The sequence below is a fragment of the Pipistrellus hanaki genome, assembly GCF_964339955.1.
Source record: "Pipistrellus hanaki genome assembly, chromosome: 16".
Taxonomy (NCBI): domain Eukaryota; kingdom Metazoa; phylum Chordata; class Mammalia; order Chiroptera; family Vespertilionidae; genus Pipistrellus; species Pipistrellus hanaki.
Window position 1 is genome coordinate 35,115,676 of NC_140518.1, and position 19,479 is coordinate 35,135,154.

Consider the following 19,479-nt stretch of genomic DNA (forward strand, 5'->3'; position numbering starts at 1 on the left):
ATTTAAAATATATATATATATATATATTTTATTGCCTTTTTACAGAGAGGAAAGGAGAGGGACAGAGAGTTAGAAACATGAGAGAGAAACATTGATTCAGCTGCCTCCTGCACAACTCCCCACTGGGGATGTGTCCACAACCAAGGCACATGCCATTGACCGGAATCGAACCTGGGACCCTTGAGTCCGCAAGCTGAAGCTCTATCCACTGAGCCAAACCGATTAGGGCGAGAGCCACATTTTTTAAACTTGAACTTCTTCTAACGCCACTTCTTCAAAACAGACTCGCCCAAGCCGTGGTATTTTGTGGAAGAGCCACACTCAAGGGGCCAAAGAGCCGCATGTGGCTCGCGAGCCGCAGTTTGCTGACCACTGCCTTAAGGCGTCGTCCAGCCCGACCTCGCGGTACACTTTGGGCATCCGAAACCCAGCGGGAGCAGCGCGGCCCGAGATCACCCAGCCCGCGGCCGGGCTGTAGCGAGCGGCTCTCCCCTGCCTGTGTCCCAGGTCTTTGTGACAAGTTGAGGTGGCCGAGCAGCAGGCTCTCCTGCGGCTCCTGGGCCCGATCCTGTGTCTCCTGCGCTGGAGACTGGAGAATTCGCGCCTGCGCTGAGCCTTCCGGAGAAGGTGCTTCGCCCAGACCCCGCCCCCTTTGCCCGGGGACACGCGTCATCGGTTGCCCCGGAGACTTCGTTGTTTACCTCCCTCTTCCGTGAGAGGGGGCAACTCCAGTTGGGATTAGGAGGCTCTCCTTAGTTGTTCTTCCTGGCGCAGAGGTAAGTACATCCCGGCCCCACCCCATCAACCCCTTGCAGCCCTCAGCCCTACCAAAAGTCTTATGCCTGCTCGGCTCAGCCCTAATGTAGGTCTAATTTCGATTTCTCCCGAGGCTTCTCAGATTTATAAAGGAGTCTTGTGTGTTAAGTTTGGGCGCCGGGCTCAGACAGATTTGGGAGAGATTGTAAGAGGGACTGGACTAGAAAGAAATGGGGAAACTCCATGCTGACTGTCGAGGCTGAGTCTCCTGGGATGCTCAGGCTGGTCAAGGTCTGACCAGGTTCCATCCTTGCAGGTTTGAAGGACTTCAGAGATCCAGACACCCCTAAGGCAGGCACTCAGATTTTTGGGTGGGGATGCGGGTGGGAGGGCAGGTTTGAGAAAGACAGTTCTCACAGCCAATCAGAGCTCTGTTGAGTTTGGGGAAGAAGGGGATTTTAGTCTTTCTGTTGCTGTGGGCCTCAGCCTGCTGCCTTCTCATGTGTTCTTTCTCCTTATTGCTCTCTCCTTTTCCTTTGTCCTGGGAAGTTTTTAGATTCTCTTATCTGCTAAATAGGCTCAATACCCAGTTGCTAGTTTACAGATAATCGTATGTGTTCATTTTCAAAGAAACATGTCTGGGTTCATCTGTTTGTCACTATCTAGTAAAATTGAACACTCCCCATTCTGATAAGTCAGAAAAATACATGAACGTGTTCACCAAAAGACAGGTTGGAGAATCTTTATGGCATTCTCATGATAGGCCCCAAACGGAAAACCACCCATGTACCCATAAACAGTAGAAAAGACAGATACATTTTGGTATATTTATACAGTAGTATACTACACAGCCATGAGAATGAACCAACTACAACTATATGAACAATACGGAAGAATACATAATGTTGAGTAAGATAAGTCAGATACAAAAGAGTACATACTGTATGGTTCCATTTATATGAAGTTCAAAAACAACAAAACTAACTTATAGTGTTAAAAGTCAGGATAGCCGAAACCGGTTTGGCTCAATGGATAGAGCGTCGGCTTGGGGACTGAAAGGTCCTGGGTTCGATTCCGGTCAAAGGCATGTACCCTGGTTGCGGGCATATCCCCAGTAAGGGGTGTGCAAGAGGCAGCTGATCAATGACTCTCTCTCATCGATGTTTCTAACTCTCTATCTCTCTCCCTTCCTCTCTGTACAAAATCAATAAAATATATTAAAAAAAAAAAAAAAAGTCAGGATAGTGGTTACCCTGTGGGGGTGCGGTGGAGAATAGTGACTAGGAAGAGGCGTGAGGTGCTGCTGGCAATGCTTATTTCTTGATCTGGGTGCGGGCTACACAGGTGTGTTCATTCTGTGTACAGATTATGATTTAGGCTCTTTTTGGCATGTATATCACCTACAAAATGGACATGTAAAAAAAGGACAAGTTGCTTTCTCTTTCCAGGATCTTACTTAATCTAAAAGAAGTCTGCCTTTGGCCAAATGGCCAAACTACTCCAGGCTCCGCCGAAGTTCCTGCCCTCCGAGTGGCACCTCGCTCACAAGAACCTGTACCACAAGGCCGAGGCCGAGAGGTCGCGGTCCGAACGCCTGGTGGCAGAGAGCGAGAGGCTTGTGGATGAAATCGACAAGTCCACGAGGAAGTCGCAAAGCGACGTGAACAAGAAGCTAGGTAAGACGAAGCACGTGGTGTGCTCATGAACACGTTTTGATGAAACTGTTCAGGGTTCGCTGGACTGTCATTTGCATCCCACGTTCAGAAGACTTAGGGAAAAAACAATATGTCTACGTTCACTGCCCCAAGACAGCATGGTAACCCGGTCTGATTTTCAGCCATCCATCATCTATGATTTATTCGTTCCATACACAGTAGTTGAGCATCTTAGAGCATCTCTGGACTAAGTACTGGGACTATCACCTAGTAATCAGAGGTAATACTTTTGAAGGGCTCCTCGCTTAAGGAGGAGAAAGATGCAAATGTTAATAACCAGAATATAACCAGGTAGGTGCTGGGGTAAGGGGTAGAGAAGTAAGAGAACTGAGAAAGTTTTCCACTGATTCTTAAGTTAAAAGTAATTTTATCTTGGGAATTCCATTCTTAAACACGATAAAGGGCACTGTCCTTAACTAAAACAAGAATAAACATACATTTCCCAAATGCCAAAAAATAATAAACCAGAGGTCACAAACTCAAGTGTTTGTAAGGATTAGGCAGGTAGAATAAGACCTTCTAAGGGTTGAAGCAGACCCTGTAAGGTAATAGGGCTTGGAGTAGATGGTGGTTGCCTGGAGGACATGTGCTCCATCTAAGGAAGGAATCAGCTACTAAATTTCAAACAGTCTTTTTCCAAGAAAGATTATGAGCTTGATATTGTCAAATTTTAAAAAAATATATATATCTTATTGATTTATTTATTTATTTTTTTTTTACAGAGAGGAAGGGAAAGGGATAGAGAGTTTGAAACATCGATCAGCTGCCTCCTGCACACTCCCTCCTAGGGATGTGCCTGTAACCAAGGTACATGTCCTTGACCGGAATTGAATCTGGGACCCTTGAGTCTGCAGGCCGACACTCTATCTATTGAGCCAAACCGGTTAGGGTGGTTATTGTCAAATTTTTGTCTGATAAAAAAAAAAAAAAAAAAAAAAGAAAAAAAAAAAGAAAAAAAAAAGAAAGAAAACCTGGAAAGCAGAAATTTTACCCACTTTTAAAATGTTGGCAACAAATTTAATGCATTTATAACATTGGGCAGGATGAACAAAAACACCTATGAAGAAAACATGGGTTGAGGGTAGTTAGTTTTTCAATCTCCAATAAACCAAAGCTGCTTCAGATCAATAATTTAGATGTTAGTTAGAACTTATAAAGAACTTTTAGAGATAAAGAAGAAAAAGGCAAACAACTCAATAGAAAAATTGGGGAAAACCTTGACAGACACCTTACAAGTGAGGAAATCTAAACAGCCAATGAAAATATGAAGAGGTACTCTAACTTCATTAGTCGTCAGGGACATACAAATTAAAATCACAGTTGAGATGCCATTACATACCCACTCTGACTCTCCTCCCTTAAGCAGAAGGCTAATAGGAGTTCCAGAAAGAGCACAGAGAAGATGGAGAAGAAGAAATCGTCCATGAGAGAATACAAGAACATTTCCTAGAGCCAACAGATCTAGGTTTTCAGATTAAAAAGGCATGTCTAATATGTGGCATAATAATTGAATAATATTGACATTAGGAAAATAGAGAAGACGTTTCTAAAAGCTTTTCAAGTCACATACAAAAAATCTGGAATCAGAATGGCATCAGAAACTTTGAAAACTAAAAAATGAAGCAATACCATCAAAATTATAAATGAAAATTATTTATAACCTATATATCTACCAAATATAATCAAACTAGTGGTCTGGTGCACAAAATTTGTGCACAGGTGCGGGGGAGATGGGGGGGGTGGTGGAGAGGGGCATGTCCTCTCCAATCTGGGACCCCACAGGGATTGGGCCTAAACTGGTAGTTGGACATCCCTCTTGGAATCTGGGACTGCTGGCTCCTAATCACTGCCTGATTGCCCCTAACCACTCTGCCTGCCAGCCTTCTCTCCCCCAACTGCCCCCTTGCTGTTCTGATTGCCCCTGACTGCCCCCCTGCTAGCCTGATCGCCTCCAACTGCCCCCCCCCCAACTTGCTCTCACCCGCAACTGCCCCCCTGCTGGCCTGCTTGTCCCCAACTGCCCCTCCTGCCAGCCTACTTTCCCCCAACTGCCCCTCCCTGCTGGGCTGATAGCCCCCAACTGTGCCCCACTGCCAGCCTGCTCTCCCCCAACTGCCCTCCCTTCCTGGCCTGATCACCCTTAACCACCTCCCCTACTATCATGGCTTTGTCCGGAAGGTCTCCCGGTCTAATTAGCATATTACCCTTTTATTGGTATAGGTGATGGACGAGGTAGAATAAAGGCATTCAAGAATTCCAAGGCTTCAAAAATTTTACCTCTCATGTATCCATTTCTTAGGAAGTTATTGAAAGATGTGTTTCAACACATTGAAGAAGGAAACCAAGAAAAAGAAAGGTTGGCATGGCTCAGTGCACACCCAAGGGGTCTCAAGTTCAATTTCGGTTATGGGCATGTACCTGGGTTGTAGGTTCAAACCCTGCCCCCCAGTTGGGGTGTGCGCAGGGTTTGTCTCTCTCTCTCTCTCTCTCTCTCTCTCTCTCTCTCTCTCTCTCTCTCTCTCTCTCTCTCCCCCCCCTCTCTCTTCCTTCCCCCCTCCCTTCCACTCTCTCTAAAAAAATCAATGGAAAAAATATCCTCACTCCTCGAGAGAGGATTTAAAAAAAGAAAGAGGAATAAATGAAATCCAGGAGGGAGGACTCCAACACATGAGATAGTGAAGGGAATTCCTAGAATGATGGCGAAGCAAAGTCATAGGGTGATAACCACGACACCCAGCTAGAGATTGGAGCTGGGGGAGAAAGCACTCCTGGAGAAAGGTCTCTAGCAAAGAAACAAATCAATAGGTTACTTGATGGGATATTTATACAGTAGTCCCTGCTCACCCATTGGGGATATGTTCCTAGATCCTCCACCCCCATTCGATGCCTAAAACTGTGGATAGTACCCAACCTTATATATCCTACTAGAGGCCCAGTGCATGAAATTCATTCCCTGGTAGGGCCCCTAGTAGCTGCCGGCCCCCAGCTGGGTACTTCCTCCCTTCCCCTGGTCAGCCCTACCCCCTGGTCAAACTCCTGGTGGAGGGGACAATTTGCATACTACACTTTTATTATATTGGGTATTTTCCCATGTACATACATATATACATACATACATACAATATATATCTTTTCACTGAAGGAAATACTTTACGGTGTCTCTTTGGCATGTCCTGATAGCCAGAATCACTAGTCTTGCATGTCGGGGCCATTATTGAGTAAAACAAGGCAAACTTTGGTACCACAACAGCCAATCTGATAACCAGGATGGCTACTAAGTGGCTAACCATAGTGCGGTGTATTCAGTGAGGATGCACTGGACAAAGGGGTGATTCTCGTCCCAGGTGAGACAGAGCGAGAAGGTGTGAGATTTCAGAATGGTGCGCAATTCAAACCTTATGAACGCTATTTTCCCCTGGAATTTTCCATTTATTTTCAGGCCTCAGTTGACCACAAGTAACTGAAACCATAGAAGTAAAACTGCAGATAAGGGGCACTGCTGTAGTTTTGTTAGAAAGTTTGAAGAAAAATTAGTAATAAATATATAGAAAAATAAAGCAAAAATATAATGATTAACCCCTCCAAAAACCCCCAAAAAGTTGTACAAGGAAAGAAATTTATCAGAGTATACTATGTGCTTCAGGTGTAGATGATGTTTAGATATTTACAATACCAACAAGCATTACTTTATTACTTCACAAGATGGTGATACAACTATATTGGGAAGATGGAAGGAGCAGAAGTATGTTGTGAAAGCTATAGAAGAGCAAATAAGTTCTTACCTTCATCATGGGACATTGGTAGAAGATATTCAAACTGATAATGAATCACAGCAGTGTAAGCAAATGGCGGAAGAAATACTAAATGTGTTTAGTAGTTGCTTCTAGAAAGTGGGAGTGGATAGGGATCAGTCCGAGATTTGTGATTCTTGTAATACTACTTGACTTTTCAAGCAAAATACATGCATATGTTTGATAAAATTAAGTTATTTAAAAATAGTGGACATCGAAGAGTTAGAATCAACGAGTGTGGAATGACCTTTGGATTAATTTGATGTTGAATGCAAGCAGTGTTTTCCCTCCCTCCCTGAGAAGTTCTAAGAGGAAAAGAAAATCTCAGGTAGTTTTGCAAGAGTCTTCAAGTTTCTAATCCAAAAGTTGGCTGCGTCGGGAGCAGATGAACCTGCTGTAACGCGTCTGTGTGCTTCAGAACAGAGACTTGAGGAAGTCAGATTCTGGAAGAAGGAGTTAGACGACAAACTTGAGCAGCTTGTGTATGCGACCGATGACCTACTCGCCTATCAGACCAGACTGCAGAAAGCCCTGGAGAGCTTGAAGGAGCCCTTGCACATCACCCAGAGGTGCCTGGAGTACAGGTAGGAGGGAAGGCGCCTCCAGCGAGTCATCCGTTACGAGAAATGAAGTGCTGGGCAGGAGAGCTGAGTGTGCTGGGTGGCGGGTTAGAAGGAGGCAAATGAGCATGTGCTCTTTTAGAGCCTGAAATTATCTCAGCATGCCCGTGGTGCCGGGCAGTGGACGCAGCACTAGACTGGGTTCTTGTCTAAACTCTGCCCCTGACTAACTTAAATATAAGTTAGGACTGGGTTTGGCTGTGGGTAATCAGAAAACCGCAAAATAACATTGAGCTGAAATAAGATCGTTTCTTCTTCTCTCCCATTTAAGGAGTCTGGAGCTAGGTCAGGGTTGGTGTGGAATGCCACAGTGTCAGGGCTCCAGGCCTTCTCTCTCTCTCTCTCTCTCTCTCTCTCTCTCTCTCTCTCTCTCTCTCATATATATTTTATTGATTTTTTTTTACAAAGAGGAAGGGAGAGGGATAGAGAGTTAGAAACATTGATGAGAGAGAAACATCGACCAGCTGCCTCCTGCACACCCTCTACTGGAGATGTACCCGCAACCAAGGTACATGCCCTTGACTGGAATCAAACCTGGGACCCTTCAGTCTGCAGGCCAACGCTCTATCCACTGAGCAAAACTGGCCAGGGCTCTCTCTCTCTTTTTTTAATGTTTTATAAATTGATTTTAGAGATATAGGAAGGAAGACAGAGAGCATGAGAGAGAGTGAGAGAGAGAGAAAGAGAGAGAGAGAGAGAGAGAGAGAGAGAGAGAGAGAGAGAGAGAGAGAGGGAGAGAGAACATTGATGGGAGAGGATGAGAGAGGACATCGATGGGTTGTCTCCTGCACACCCCCCTGGGGATCTGGCCTGCAACCTGGCCATGTGCCCTGACTGGAATCAAACTGGTATCCTTTTGGTGCATGGGTTGATGCTCAACCATTGAGCCACACTGGCCGGGCCAGGCTTTCTCTATTTTGTTGTACCATTGCACATCGGTCAGTTCTTTTTCGTTGCATTTTGGGTTTGTTTCAAGGCGCAGAGTCCCAGCTAGCGAATATCCCTGACCAGGCCGTCCACCCAGAGTGGGTGCTCCTCCAACCAGCGGCCCAGATGGCTTTCCGTATCCAGATGTTAGCAGTATCGCGTTGCCTCCCTCCGCACGGTGGCTGACCTGCCCCTTTCTCTGGGCAGGGAGCAGCGGGTGGGCATCGACCTGGTGCATGATGAGGTGGAGGAGGAGCTGCTAAAGGAGCTCGAGATCATCCAGGGGGTGATAGCCCTGCTGACCCGCACCCTGGAGGAGACCACCGAGCAGATCAGGTACGGCTGTTGGGGTCCACTCCCACATCTCCACTAGGCGTATCCACGAAGGTCGGGCTTCATGGCACAGAAAGAATGGGGTCCCGTACTCCTATGAGCACTTTCCATGGCCCGAGGGGGCTTGGGAACACTCAGGACCAGGCCTGGACAACCTCGCGTACCTGCCAGTCTCCCTCCTGTGGCGGGTGGGGCGGGGGCCGGATTTCAGCCCGGCTTAGAAACGGGAGGACACGCCAGCTGGTTTTTCCCGGCGCTGACCTCTCACACAGAGTGTGCCACAGCGGTGCCACGAGGAACTGTCACAGCTGGAGGATGTTGAAGTCCAGGCTTGGTGATGTGAATCTGTCACCAGGCATCTCGTGGTGTGTGTGTGGGGCGGGCGGGGGCTGAGTGATGGAAGGGAGAGGAAGTGCCGCCATCCGGACCAGACTTAGCTGCAGCTTCCTTTCCAGGGCCTCCCACGAGGCTGGGGGCGCCCTCTGGGCCTTCCAGGGCGAGAAACCTCTCCCTTCTCCCTTCAGGCTGAACCGCTCTGCCAAGTACTATCTTGAAAAGGATTTGAAAGACAAGTTTGTGGCCCTGACCATCGATGACATCTGCTTCTCCCTCAACAACAACTCGCCAAACATCCGATACTCGGAGAATGTCGTGAGGGTTGAGCCAAAGTGAGTGGGTTCCCACCCGCTGGCCTGGCCACGCTCTGCTCCTCCCTGCCACCTAGTGGCTGGCCCCCTTCACCTCCCCCGTGCTGCTCAGGAGGCAGGTAGGCAGGCAGGCAGGGTGGCAGGGCCGAGTGCCTCATCCCCACAGCAGGCTATCACGGTGAACAGCCCCCATGAAACCACCAGCCAGGGCAAGAAAGGAAGCACCACCACCACCCAGAAACCCCTATCCTGCCCCTTCTTGGCCAGTCCCCCCTTTTCCTCCCCAAAGATGACCACATCCTGACTTCCGACCGGTTTGTCCGCTTTTACAATTATCAAATAGCATCATATACTACCTATTTTTGTCACCTTTCTCCCAATCAGCATTATTTTGAGATTCATCAGTGTTGTTATATAAAGCAGTTCCTTATCAAACCAGCAATTTATATTAGTATGGACTCCTGGTATCCTGTTTTGTTCGGTGTGTTCTAATCTGTTGCTGTTATTTTTACTTCAAGTTGTCTCTACCTCTGTGATCTTGACCAAGTTCCTCCCTCTTGCCGAGCCTCGGTTTCCCCCTCTGTAAAACTGGGTTATGAAAGTTAGCTCACTAGGCCCTCACGCGGATTAAGTGAGATAATGTCTGTAAAACGCCAGCACATTGCTTGGCATAGGGTAGGTAGGTCTCCCCAAAGTGACATCTATTACCACTGACAGACCACTGTTCGCTCTGCCTGGAGATGGGGAAGCATTCTAAGCCAAGCATGTCAAACTGGCGGGCCATGGGCCGCATGCGGCCCACATGAGTATTTTTGCGGCCCAGACAATATAACGGTGTGTAAGAAACTTTGTCATAAAAGTTTCATAACTTAATTTTTACAATATCCTGTTATACATAATTATTAATAACGAACTACAACATTCGCTGATGACTGACTACTATCATCATGTTGCATTCGTTTTCCTTACACGCCTTACCTGGTGACCAGATGGTTTTAAATGTCTAGGCACACCATTTCTCTCCACTCATACTAGCAGCGAATATTTTAGCAGCCGATGGCCATGTCATTAGTCTTGGACTGACTTGTTTGGTGTGCGCAACAGGAAATATTTCGCTTTTGAACAAGAAAAATAGGTTTATTTGCATTACGCTCATTAATTTGTGCAGTTATTCAGTTGTCTGGTAAGTTAATGTTCAAGAAAAAATAATTGATTTTTATTAAAATGTTCTATTATGTTAACAATTGCTCATTTATTTCAGCCCTTTGTATTCAGCATGTCTCTATCGAAATAAACCTACGTTTCTATGAAAATTGAAACCTTTATTTATTTAAAAAAATATATTTTATTGATTTTGTACAGAGAGGAAGAGAGAGAGATAGAGAGCTAGAAACATTGATGAGAGAGAGTTATCAATCAGCTGCCTCTTGCACACCCCCCACTGGGGATGTGCCTGCAACCAAGGTACATGCCCTTGACCGGAATTGAACCCGGGACCCTTCAGTCGACAGGCTGACACTCTATCCACTGAGCCAAACCAGTTTTGGCAAAGCTTTTATTTTTTTGCGGCCCACATACACTTATACCTTGTTTGTTTGGCCCGTGTTAGCCTTTGAGTTTGACATGCTCATTCTAGGTGCTTCTGGTGTAAAGGTAGGGCTAGCTCCCCTCCCCGCGTCCCCTTCCCAGCCCAGACCCTCTGTGACCGAATGCCTGGCTCTGTTTCAGCTCCGTGAGCCTGGAAGACTGGCTGGACTTCTCCAACGCCAACGTGGAGAAGGCTGACAAGCAGAGGAACAACTCCCTGATGCTGAAGTCCCTGGTGGACCGCGTCCTGTCCCAGACGGCCAGTGACCTGCGCAAGCAATGTGACGTGGTGGACACAGCGCTGAAGAACGGGCTGAAGGAGACCAAGGATGCCAGGGACAAGCTGGCCGATCACTTGGCCAAGGTGAGCTCCCTGCAGGGGACACGGAAGAGCCCCTGCGAAGGTTTCCCCGTGGGAGCCTGCAGTGGCCGCTGGGTCAGGCTGCTGCCTTCTGCGCTTGTGGTCTTGGGTTAACTGAGGAGTAAGGGCCATTCACATCTCTCCATTGTAGTAGCAGGGTTTGGGTTTTGGGGATTGGCGTGGGACTTGGATCTACTCTGGGCTTCGTTGCCACTCATGACAGCAAAGGACAGGCTGTCTCCTCCCTCGGGGCCTCAGTTTCCCCTTCTGTGAAATATGGGGTGGACTATATGGTGTCAGACTTCGTTTATGACCCTGAAGTTCTGTGAATTGAACGCACCCAGTTTCTCCAAACCCAGCTGCAACTTCGGGATTCTGGCTGGTCGTCCACCTCAGTCTTCCAGTGGTGTGCTGGGGAACTGGCTCTCAGAGAAATAAAGTCCTCAGCTTGTAACCCGTGACACAGACAGTAGTGGTGCTGAGGGCATGTGCTGGGGGGCAGGGGGTGAGGAATGGCCAAGGAGAGGTCAATGGGGGATAAAGGAGACATACAGAATGCTTTAAAGAATAAAGAATTTAAATTAAAAAAATGAATATTATGTTGGAATAAAAGATGATAAAGTTAAATAAATTAAAAAATCCCCAGTTTGCTGAATTTGTAGGTCTCCATGGTGTAAATGCTTTCATCACAGCTGATTGCAGCTGCCCGTTTAACGATGGTCTGGCAAAGTTCCTGAGTACGTAATCATCAGAGCCCACGTGAGCCCGCTCCAGTATACCTCCCTACCGCAAGGACCCTGCGTCCCGAGCATAGATGACCATCCCACAGGATAAACTCAGGGTAGCTGAGAAGTTGAGTCTAGTGTAAGGTGACCAGACGTCCCGCTTTTGGCGGGACTGTCCCGTCAAAAGCGGGACGTCTGGTCACCTTTGTCTAGTAGGACATGTGCTAGTTTTGGATATGTGGGCCCAGATCCAGTCCAGTGACAGGCCTGCTGAGCCCTCTAGCTCTCTGAGCCTCGTGCCTCACCTGTAACATGGCCCCCCTCTGGCAGTTTGCTGATGGTGAAATGCAGAGAGAGGAAGGGACCCCAGGTGGCAAGGTGCACCTGGAACTAGAGCCCCGGCCTGCTCAACCCCAAAGCCTCGTCCTCCTGCCGCATTCATACCTCGCTCTCCTGGAACCAGAGCCAGGCTGTCAGGATTTATTTATGCGATGAGCAGGACAAGCCAGAGTGCAATCAAAGGTTATACTGTGGCCGTGCTTCCTATCAAAATCTGTTGCAAATGTTCATCTGTGAATGCCGTTCTGTAATGAGATTTTATACGTTTCATCTGGGGAAATGTCTTTCATTTAAATAGTCCTGCCAAGTACTGATAACAATCTGTGAGCACACGATTTTAATTGGATCCACTCATTGCTTGGAAGGCGTTTATAGAATTCTGTTTTGCTTCTTTTCCGGATACTGGCCTGTTAGCATGTCATTACTTTTCGGATTAATCACTCACTGTAGAAGCTCTTCAATCGTACAATTAAGTGGATTTTGAAATATGGAAATTTCCTCTGCACTTGTTTTGAGGTCTCCTCTTCTCCCCACTTCTCCCCCCCCCCCCAAAAAAAACAAAACAAAACAAAAAACCAACAAAAAACAACCACCACTGCTGGCACTTGGGAAATATATCTGCTGCACATCTGTGTGGGAATGGGTCTTGCTTCTTGTTTTGACTTTTGACAGCACAGCTTGGCAAGACTTGTGATTCAAACCACATTAGTGTTGAAATGACGTTACCGCAGTATGAGCTTTGCATGGGAGTGCTCTCTTGCCTTGTGATTGCAGGTGGGATTCATTAAGATTTATTATTACATCCTAGCTGGTTTGGCTCAGTGGAGAGAGTGTCAGCCCATGGACTGAAGGGTCCTGGGTTCGATCCTGGTCAAGGGCAAGTACCTTGGTGGCAGGCTCAATGCGAGAAGCAACCAATCGATGTGTCTCTCTCACATTGGTGTGTCTCTCTCCCTCTCTTCCACTGTGTCTGATGATTAATGGAAAAATATCCTTGGGTGAGGATCAACAACAACAACAAAAAGGACATAGTATTACTAAGTCTGCAGCAAAAATGAATTTGCAAAGCTATTCAGTGTTTTATTTATTTACTAGAGGCCCGATTCATGAAATTCATGCAAAGGCCTTGGCCCGGGCCTCGGCCCCGGCCCCAGCCCTCCGCCACCATGGCGGTGGGGCCTCTGCCACCTCTGCCTAGGCCCCAGCCAGCTGCGGCTTTGTCCGGAAGGAAGGACGTCCAATCTAATTAGCATATTACACTTTTATTATTATAGATTATTATTTTTTAATCCTCACCCAAGGACTTTTTTTATTTTTTTATTTTTTATTGATTCCAGAGAGAAAGGGAGAGGGAGAGAGAAACATCCAAGTGAAAGAGAAAAACATTGATCGGTTGCCTCATACATGAGCCCAGACTGGGGATCAAATCTGAAACCTAGGTATGTGCCCTTGACCAGGGAATTGAATCTGAGGCCCTTTGGTGTGTGGGACAACACTCTAACCATTGAGCACACTGGCCAGGGCCCTATTCAGTATCTTATAATAGCAGTTTCATGGGGGAAGGGAGTGGTTCTTGTTCAGAAACATTTCAGCCATGGCCCTGAGCTCACAATAAATGACACAAAAATTTCACCACTGATCAATTGCTGAGGAGGACAGCAAGTCAGGATATTCAGCTTCTATTTCCGGCAAAAATTCACCGAACTGATGATGAGAGCTAACGACGTCCACTGCTGAGGATACAGGTGCAATGACACCCGATGAATTCAGATCTTCTCTGCGAAGTCCTTTCCGGCGAATAGCACAGTGAATCATTAGAGCTGTCAAGAGCTCACATCTGCTCCACTTCTATGAACGTGTTCCCCTAAGCCGTTTCTGCTCCCCACACACGTGTACATCCTCAGCTTCAGCACTTTTTAGCAGATTCCACCCCGGGTTGTGTCGAATTAGTGTTTTCTCAACTTTTTGGAAATGTCCCCGCCTGCAGTTATTTTGTGCGACCATTCTTGGAGGCTGGTCCTTCAGTCCCTTCAAACTCAGCACCGACCCCTCGAACAAACCACCGAGCAGCGTCAGGACCCCTGCCAGCTGGCGAAGAGCAAGGAGACCACCCCAAACAAAACACGCCTTGTTTTTCCGTCGGCTGCTGATGCAGTTCCCAGGGCCCCGAACGCATCAAGCAACCGTTTTTGCAGAAAGACCAACAACACACAACTGTATGTCCTCTGGACACCCTCCCTCAGCTGCAGCCAGCATGCTTTAATTATTATAGTTTGTTATCAGTAAATGGCTTTCCTTGCTTGGCTGACAAATGAGACGCTTGGAACCTGACTTTGATTGCAGCCTCCTTTTCGTTTTTTGCGAAGAGATTCTGCGGTGATGAGACATTCTGTTTTAAATGTCTAATTTCTCTGACCACTGCTCTCCCGCGAGCTGAGGCTAGCATGACGGAGCGCGGTCTGGTGATGACGCGTGCCGTATTCTCTCAGCACAGCGCTTTGCTGCCTGAGGAACAAAGTCCGCACGTCATAGGCCTTAAAAGTGCACCGCACGCAGCCCGGTTTTCCTGTTTGGACATGACCGGTATGGGCCGGTGGTAAAAACTGCACGGTGATACACGCAGTGCTTGGGAAGCTGTCGTCAGAACCGTGTCATCTGGACAACAGTGCAAAGCACGGAGAGGGTAACATGCGTTCTGCTGCAACTTCTCACCCTGACGCTGTAGTTTGAAAGCAGCCATACAGATGAATGGGCATGGCTGTGCTCCACTAAAACTTTATTGTCGACACCAATATTTGAATTTTACGTAATTTTCAGACGACATGAAATATTATTATTTTTTCATTTTTCAGCTATTTAAACATGTAACCCCTCCAGTCCCCCTTTAGAGAGCAACCAAAGGATTTGTATGCATGCATATTAGCATAACCAGTGGACACAGACACTGGGACGGTGGGGGCTTGCTCCGGGGTGGGAATGGCTGCAGGGAGAGTCAATTGGGAAAAAAGGAGACATATGTAAAACTTTAGAGAATAAAAAAATGTATCCCCCCTTTTTAAATTTTATTTTAAAAATATATATATCTTGATTTTTTATAGAGAGGAAGGGAGAGGGGGAGAGAGAGTTAGAAACATCAATGAGAGAGAAACATCGATCAGCTGCCTCCTGCACTGAGGATGTGCCTGTAACTAAGGTACATGCCCTTGACCGGAATCAAACCCGGTACCTCTCAGTCCGCAGGCCGATGCTCTATCCACTGAGCCAAACTGGCTTCAGCCTTCCCCCTTTTTTAAAAAAAAGAAAAGAAAAGGAAAGGAGACTAAAAAGACAAGCCACAGATAACGCACTGTTATCCAAAATAGAGGAAGAACCCTTGAAACTCAACAATAAGAAAACAGCCCAACAGAAAAAGACGAAAGACGGAAACAGGCACCTCCCCAGAGGAGATACGCAGATGGAAATGAAGCACATGAAAAGATGCTCAACAGCCCACGTCCCCAGGGACTGCAAATTAAAACAACGAGATGCCTCAGAGCATCCCACACGCTGACAGTGCCAGGCGGGGATGCGGAGCAGCAGGCACTCGCATCGCTGGTGGGTGTGCCAAACGGGGCAGCCACTTTGGAAGACAGTCTGGCAGCTCCTTACAACACGAGACAGGCGCGTGTGATTCAGCAAGCTCGCTCCGTGGTATTTACCCAAGCGCGTTGAAAACTTATGTCTGCGCAAAAATCTGCATATGAATGCCGAGCAGCTTTGTTCATAATTGCCAAAGCTTGGGAGCAGCCAGATGTCCTCTGATAGAGGAATGGGTAAACAAACTGTGCTACATCCATACAATGGAATATTATTCAGTGACACAAAGAAATGAGCTATCAAGCCGCAAAAGGACACGGAGAAACCTTGCATGCGTATCGCTAAATGAAAGAAGCCAATCTGAAATCCATGCCGCATGAATCACACTGTCTGATGCCAACTACCTGACACCTGGACACAGAAAAAAGGCCCGTGGTCGTCAGGGCTTCAGATGGGGGGTGGGGTGGGGAGCAGGGAGGAAAAGGAGGCCCTCAGGGATTTGTTAGGCCACGGAACCTGCTCTGTATGATACGGTAACGGTGGAAACAGGGCATACATTGGTTAAAATCCATAGAATGTGCAGTACAAAGATTGAACCCTAATGTAAACTATGAACTTTAGTTAATAATAATAATGTATACAAGATTGGTTCCTTGTAACAAAAGGACCATATTAATGGAAGATGCTCATAACAGGGGAACTGTGTTGGGGGAGAGAGGGTCTATGGGAACTCTATACCTCCTGTTCCTTTTTGCTGAAAGTCTAAAACTGCTCTAAAAACTAACGTCCATACCCCTGGCCAGGTGGCTCGTTGTTTGGAGCGTTGTCTCATACACCAAGAGGTTGCAGATTCTGTTTCCAGTCAGGGCACATACATGGGGAGTGGATTTGATACCCATACAAGAGGCAACCGATGGATATTTCTCTCTTTTTAAAAAAAATATGTATTTTATTGATTTTTTTTTTTTTTTTTTTTTTTTTTTTTTTTTTTTAGAGAGAGGAAGGGAGTGGAATAGAGAGTTAGAAACATCAATCAGCTGTCTCCTGCACACCACACCTCCCACTGGGGATGTTCCCTCAACCAAGGTACCTGCCATTGACCAGAATTGAACTTAGGACTTCTCAGTCCACAGGCCAACACTCTATTCACTGAACCAAACTTGTTAGGGCAATATTTCTCTCTCTCTCTCTCTCTCTCTCTCTCTCTCTCTCTCTCTCTCTCTCTCTCTCTCTTCCTTTCTCTCTCAAAATATCATATCCTCAGGTGAAGATTAAAACAAACAGAAAACTAAAGTCCATTAATTTAAAAAACATTCTATTTCAGTCTGTATAAAAACAGTACGTACCAAACCAGACTGCACTTGTCCCCTAGGCTGCAGTGTGCTGACTCCTGATCTAACCCATAGCATCAGTAGTTTTGTTTGAAGGAATCTGTGCACTTAATATATTTTAAGTATTTGTAAAATTTAAGAAAATTTGGCCTGTTTTAAAAAAATCATAACAAAATTTATAATGAAATTATGATTTTAGTTGAAATTTTAAGTTTGAAGACAGTGTTAAAATATTTGAGAATTTACGAGGAATCAGTTTTACTAGTTTACTAGATTAACAAGGTCTTTAAGAACCGCAGAAAGCCTTGTTTGCTAAGATGACTCATATAGTTTTTAACAGTTTCATATCAAATTTATAAAAACTTTATGATATATCAAACTTACAAATGCTGCTTTAAATAAGTATTTGAAGAATTTTAATTAAGCTTGAAGTTGGAACAACTATTAATCAAAGTCAATTTAAAGTGATGGTTATCGTTTGCTAAATTTAAAAATAATATACTCTGAGAATGAACTTAAGAAAACCTTAAGAAATGTTAAAAAAAAAAAAAAAGGCTGAAGTAAACAAAATGCAATGTGTGGACCTCATTTGCATTCTCATTGGAATAAACCAACTCTTACAAAAACTATGGGACAATCAGGGAAATCTGAGTGTGTGTGTGAGGGAGAAAATGGTACTATCATTATGTTAAAAAACAATAAAAGCATCCTTATAGCTTAGAAATACACACTCAAGTATTTAAGACTGGAATGATATAGTATCTGAGATTTGCTTTGAAATAAGCTGATGGGCAGGGACGGAGAGAGGGGATTATAGATGAAACAAGATTGGCCATGTATCGATCATTGATTAAACTGATGAGTACCCGAGGTTCATTATATCAGCTCCTTTTGTGTATGTTCAGTAAAGATTTTTTTTTTTAAGCTTAAGAAAGAAACAAAAATTCAAACTAGTTAGCTATTAATCTAAAAACCCAAGTAACATCTAAGTAATCTTTTCTGTGCACAGAGCCACCTTCAAAGAAATCAGCAAAACTCGTATTGAACTGCTCACCCTTCAGGCTGCTAGGGAGCAGAATGGGTGCTAGTTGCCGGGTTGATGGAAATAGGCGGCCATCTGCTCAGGATACATGGTACTTAGTAGCAAGGTGAACAGGCAGCCTCTGCCGTTACTGAGGGCATTCTCAGGGAACTCCCATTATTTGGGAAGGAGATGCGGGGACAATGCCAGTCATGCCCGCTCCATCTGCGAGGTTCCAAGGTTGGCTGAGTTGCCTTCCCCACCAGCACTCACTGCTGTAGGGAAGGGAGATCAGACTCATTCTGGGGCCCTGCTTGGGCAGAAATCCGAGGTCCCCTCTTCCTAGCTTCCATGACCCCAACAGGCCTCCTGAGAGTGTCTGCTGTTGGGTTTTGAGGAGCCACAGCCCGGTCTCACCCTCTCCGATCCTTTCTGTAAGGTCATGGAAGAGATTGCTTCCCAGGAGAAGAATATCGCGTCTCTCGAAAAAGCCATCCTGGACCAAGAAGGGCCTGCCAAGGTGGCTCACACACGCCTGGGGACCAGGACATGCCGGCCCAACGTGGAGCTGTGTCGCGATATGGCCCAGTACAGGCTGATCAGGGAGGTTAATGAGATCACCCACAACATTGCAAGGTAATAGGCTGGCGGCCGGGAGGTGGAGGGCTGCCGGGGTTCCGCGTGAACCCGGATTGAGAACAGGGCCGGGCGATGCCGTCGTGGGGGAAGCCTGCCGGGCGTGAGCACTTTTGCATCTGTAATCTGGGAGGGTTCCTTTCTGGAGGACAGTCAAGGGGTTCCGTGTTAACTGCGGCCAGGTGCTGCCATGCAGGAAAGGGACACCCGTGCCTGAATGTTTCTAAAGCCCAAATCCAGATGTTTGGGTGAAACGCACAGCTTTAAATGTTGGCAGGTCGTGGAGTGACTGTCCATCTTGTGAATCTGGCCTGTGGCCACAGATCGGAAATCTCTGTCTTGAGGAGGAGACAGGGAGAAGGACGTACCCCTTGGGCTTCGGCAAGGAGCTCACGAACACATTCCCCCGCCCTCCCCCCTGCCAAAGCCACGTGGAGGGATGACTGGTCCCCTCACGCTCTTCCTCTCTCCCCAGATTGCAGGAGACGTTAGCCCAGGCCCAGATGGAGCTGAAGGGGCTGAACCGCCGGCAGCTCGCCCTGCAGGAGGAGATCCACGTCAAAGAGAACACCATCTACATCGACGAGGTGCTGTGCGTGCACATGAGGAAGTCCATCCCGCTGCGGGACGGGGATGACCACGGGGAGTGGGCCGGGGGCCTGCGCCCGGATGCGGTCTGCTAAAAGTAGGGAGCGGATGCTCAGATGCTCATTAAACCCTATCACCCACAGCCGTACCGCCCTCTCCTTTCAGGTAGGCGGCCCTTCTGGTCGGCCCAGCACCGCCTCGGCCAGGAGCTGAGATTGGGGTGCAAGGGTCTATGCTGCTGGTGCTGCTGGGGTGGTGGTTGTTTAACAGCTCAATTCCGTGATTCAGCACAGGCCCTTCTGATACCACAGGCCGGGGGCCCAGGGAGAGGGGCCCAGCACACTGGGAACGTCTCAGGAAGGCTTGGAGCCTCCCCCAGGAATCTGTCTTGGTCCTTCCCTGGGCCATGGGTTCTGCTGACTGCATCTGCGCTTACCCAGAGAGCTCACATCGCACCGTCTTCCCCCGCTACCACCCCTCTGGCCTGATCTGGGGGTGCCAGAGTTGGGCTCACTAAGGTCAGAGC

At 47.0% G+C, this 19,479-nt stretch overlaps 1 protein-coding gene across 2 annotated transcripts; it reads left to right on the forward strand.

Moving 5' to 3' along the window:
• The first annotated feature begins 708 nt into the window (after positions 1-708).
• TEKT1 (tektin 1) lies at positions 709-19,098 on the forward strand. 2 transcript variants are annotated; one of them, XM_084861612.1, is made up of 8 exons: positions 709-776; positions 2,205-2,432; positions 6,681-6,846; positions 8,017-8,145; positions 8,667-8,810; positions 10,518-10,740; positions 18,169-18,365; positions 18,841-19,098. In XM_084861612.1, the coding sequence occupies exons 2-8, from the start codon at positions 2,243-2,245 to the stop codon at positions 19,046-19,048; spliced, it is 1,257 nt and encodes a 418-aa protein (XP_084717738.1). In that variant the 5' UTR covers positions 709-776; positions 2,205-2,242; the 3' UTR covers positions 19,049-19,098. The 2 variants fall into 2 exon arrangements, with proteins under 2 accessions (XP_084717738.1, XP_084717739.1); XM_084861613.1 differs by lacking the exon at positions 8,667-8,810 and having other exon boundaries at positions 18,841-19,094.
• The last annotated feature ends 381 nt before the right edge of the window (positions 19,099-19,479 follow it).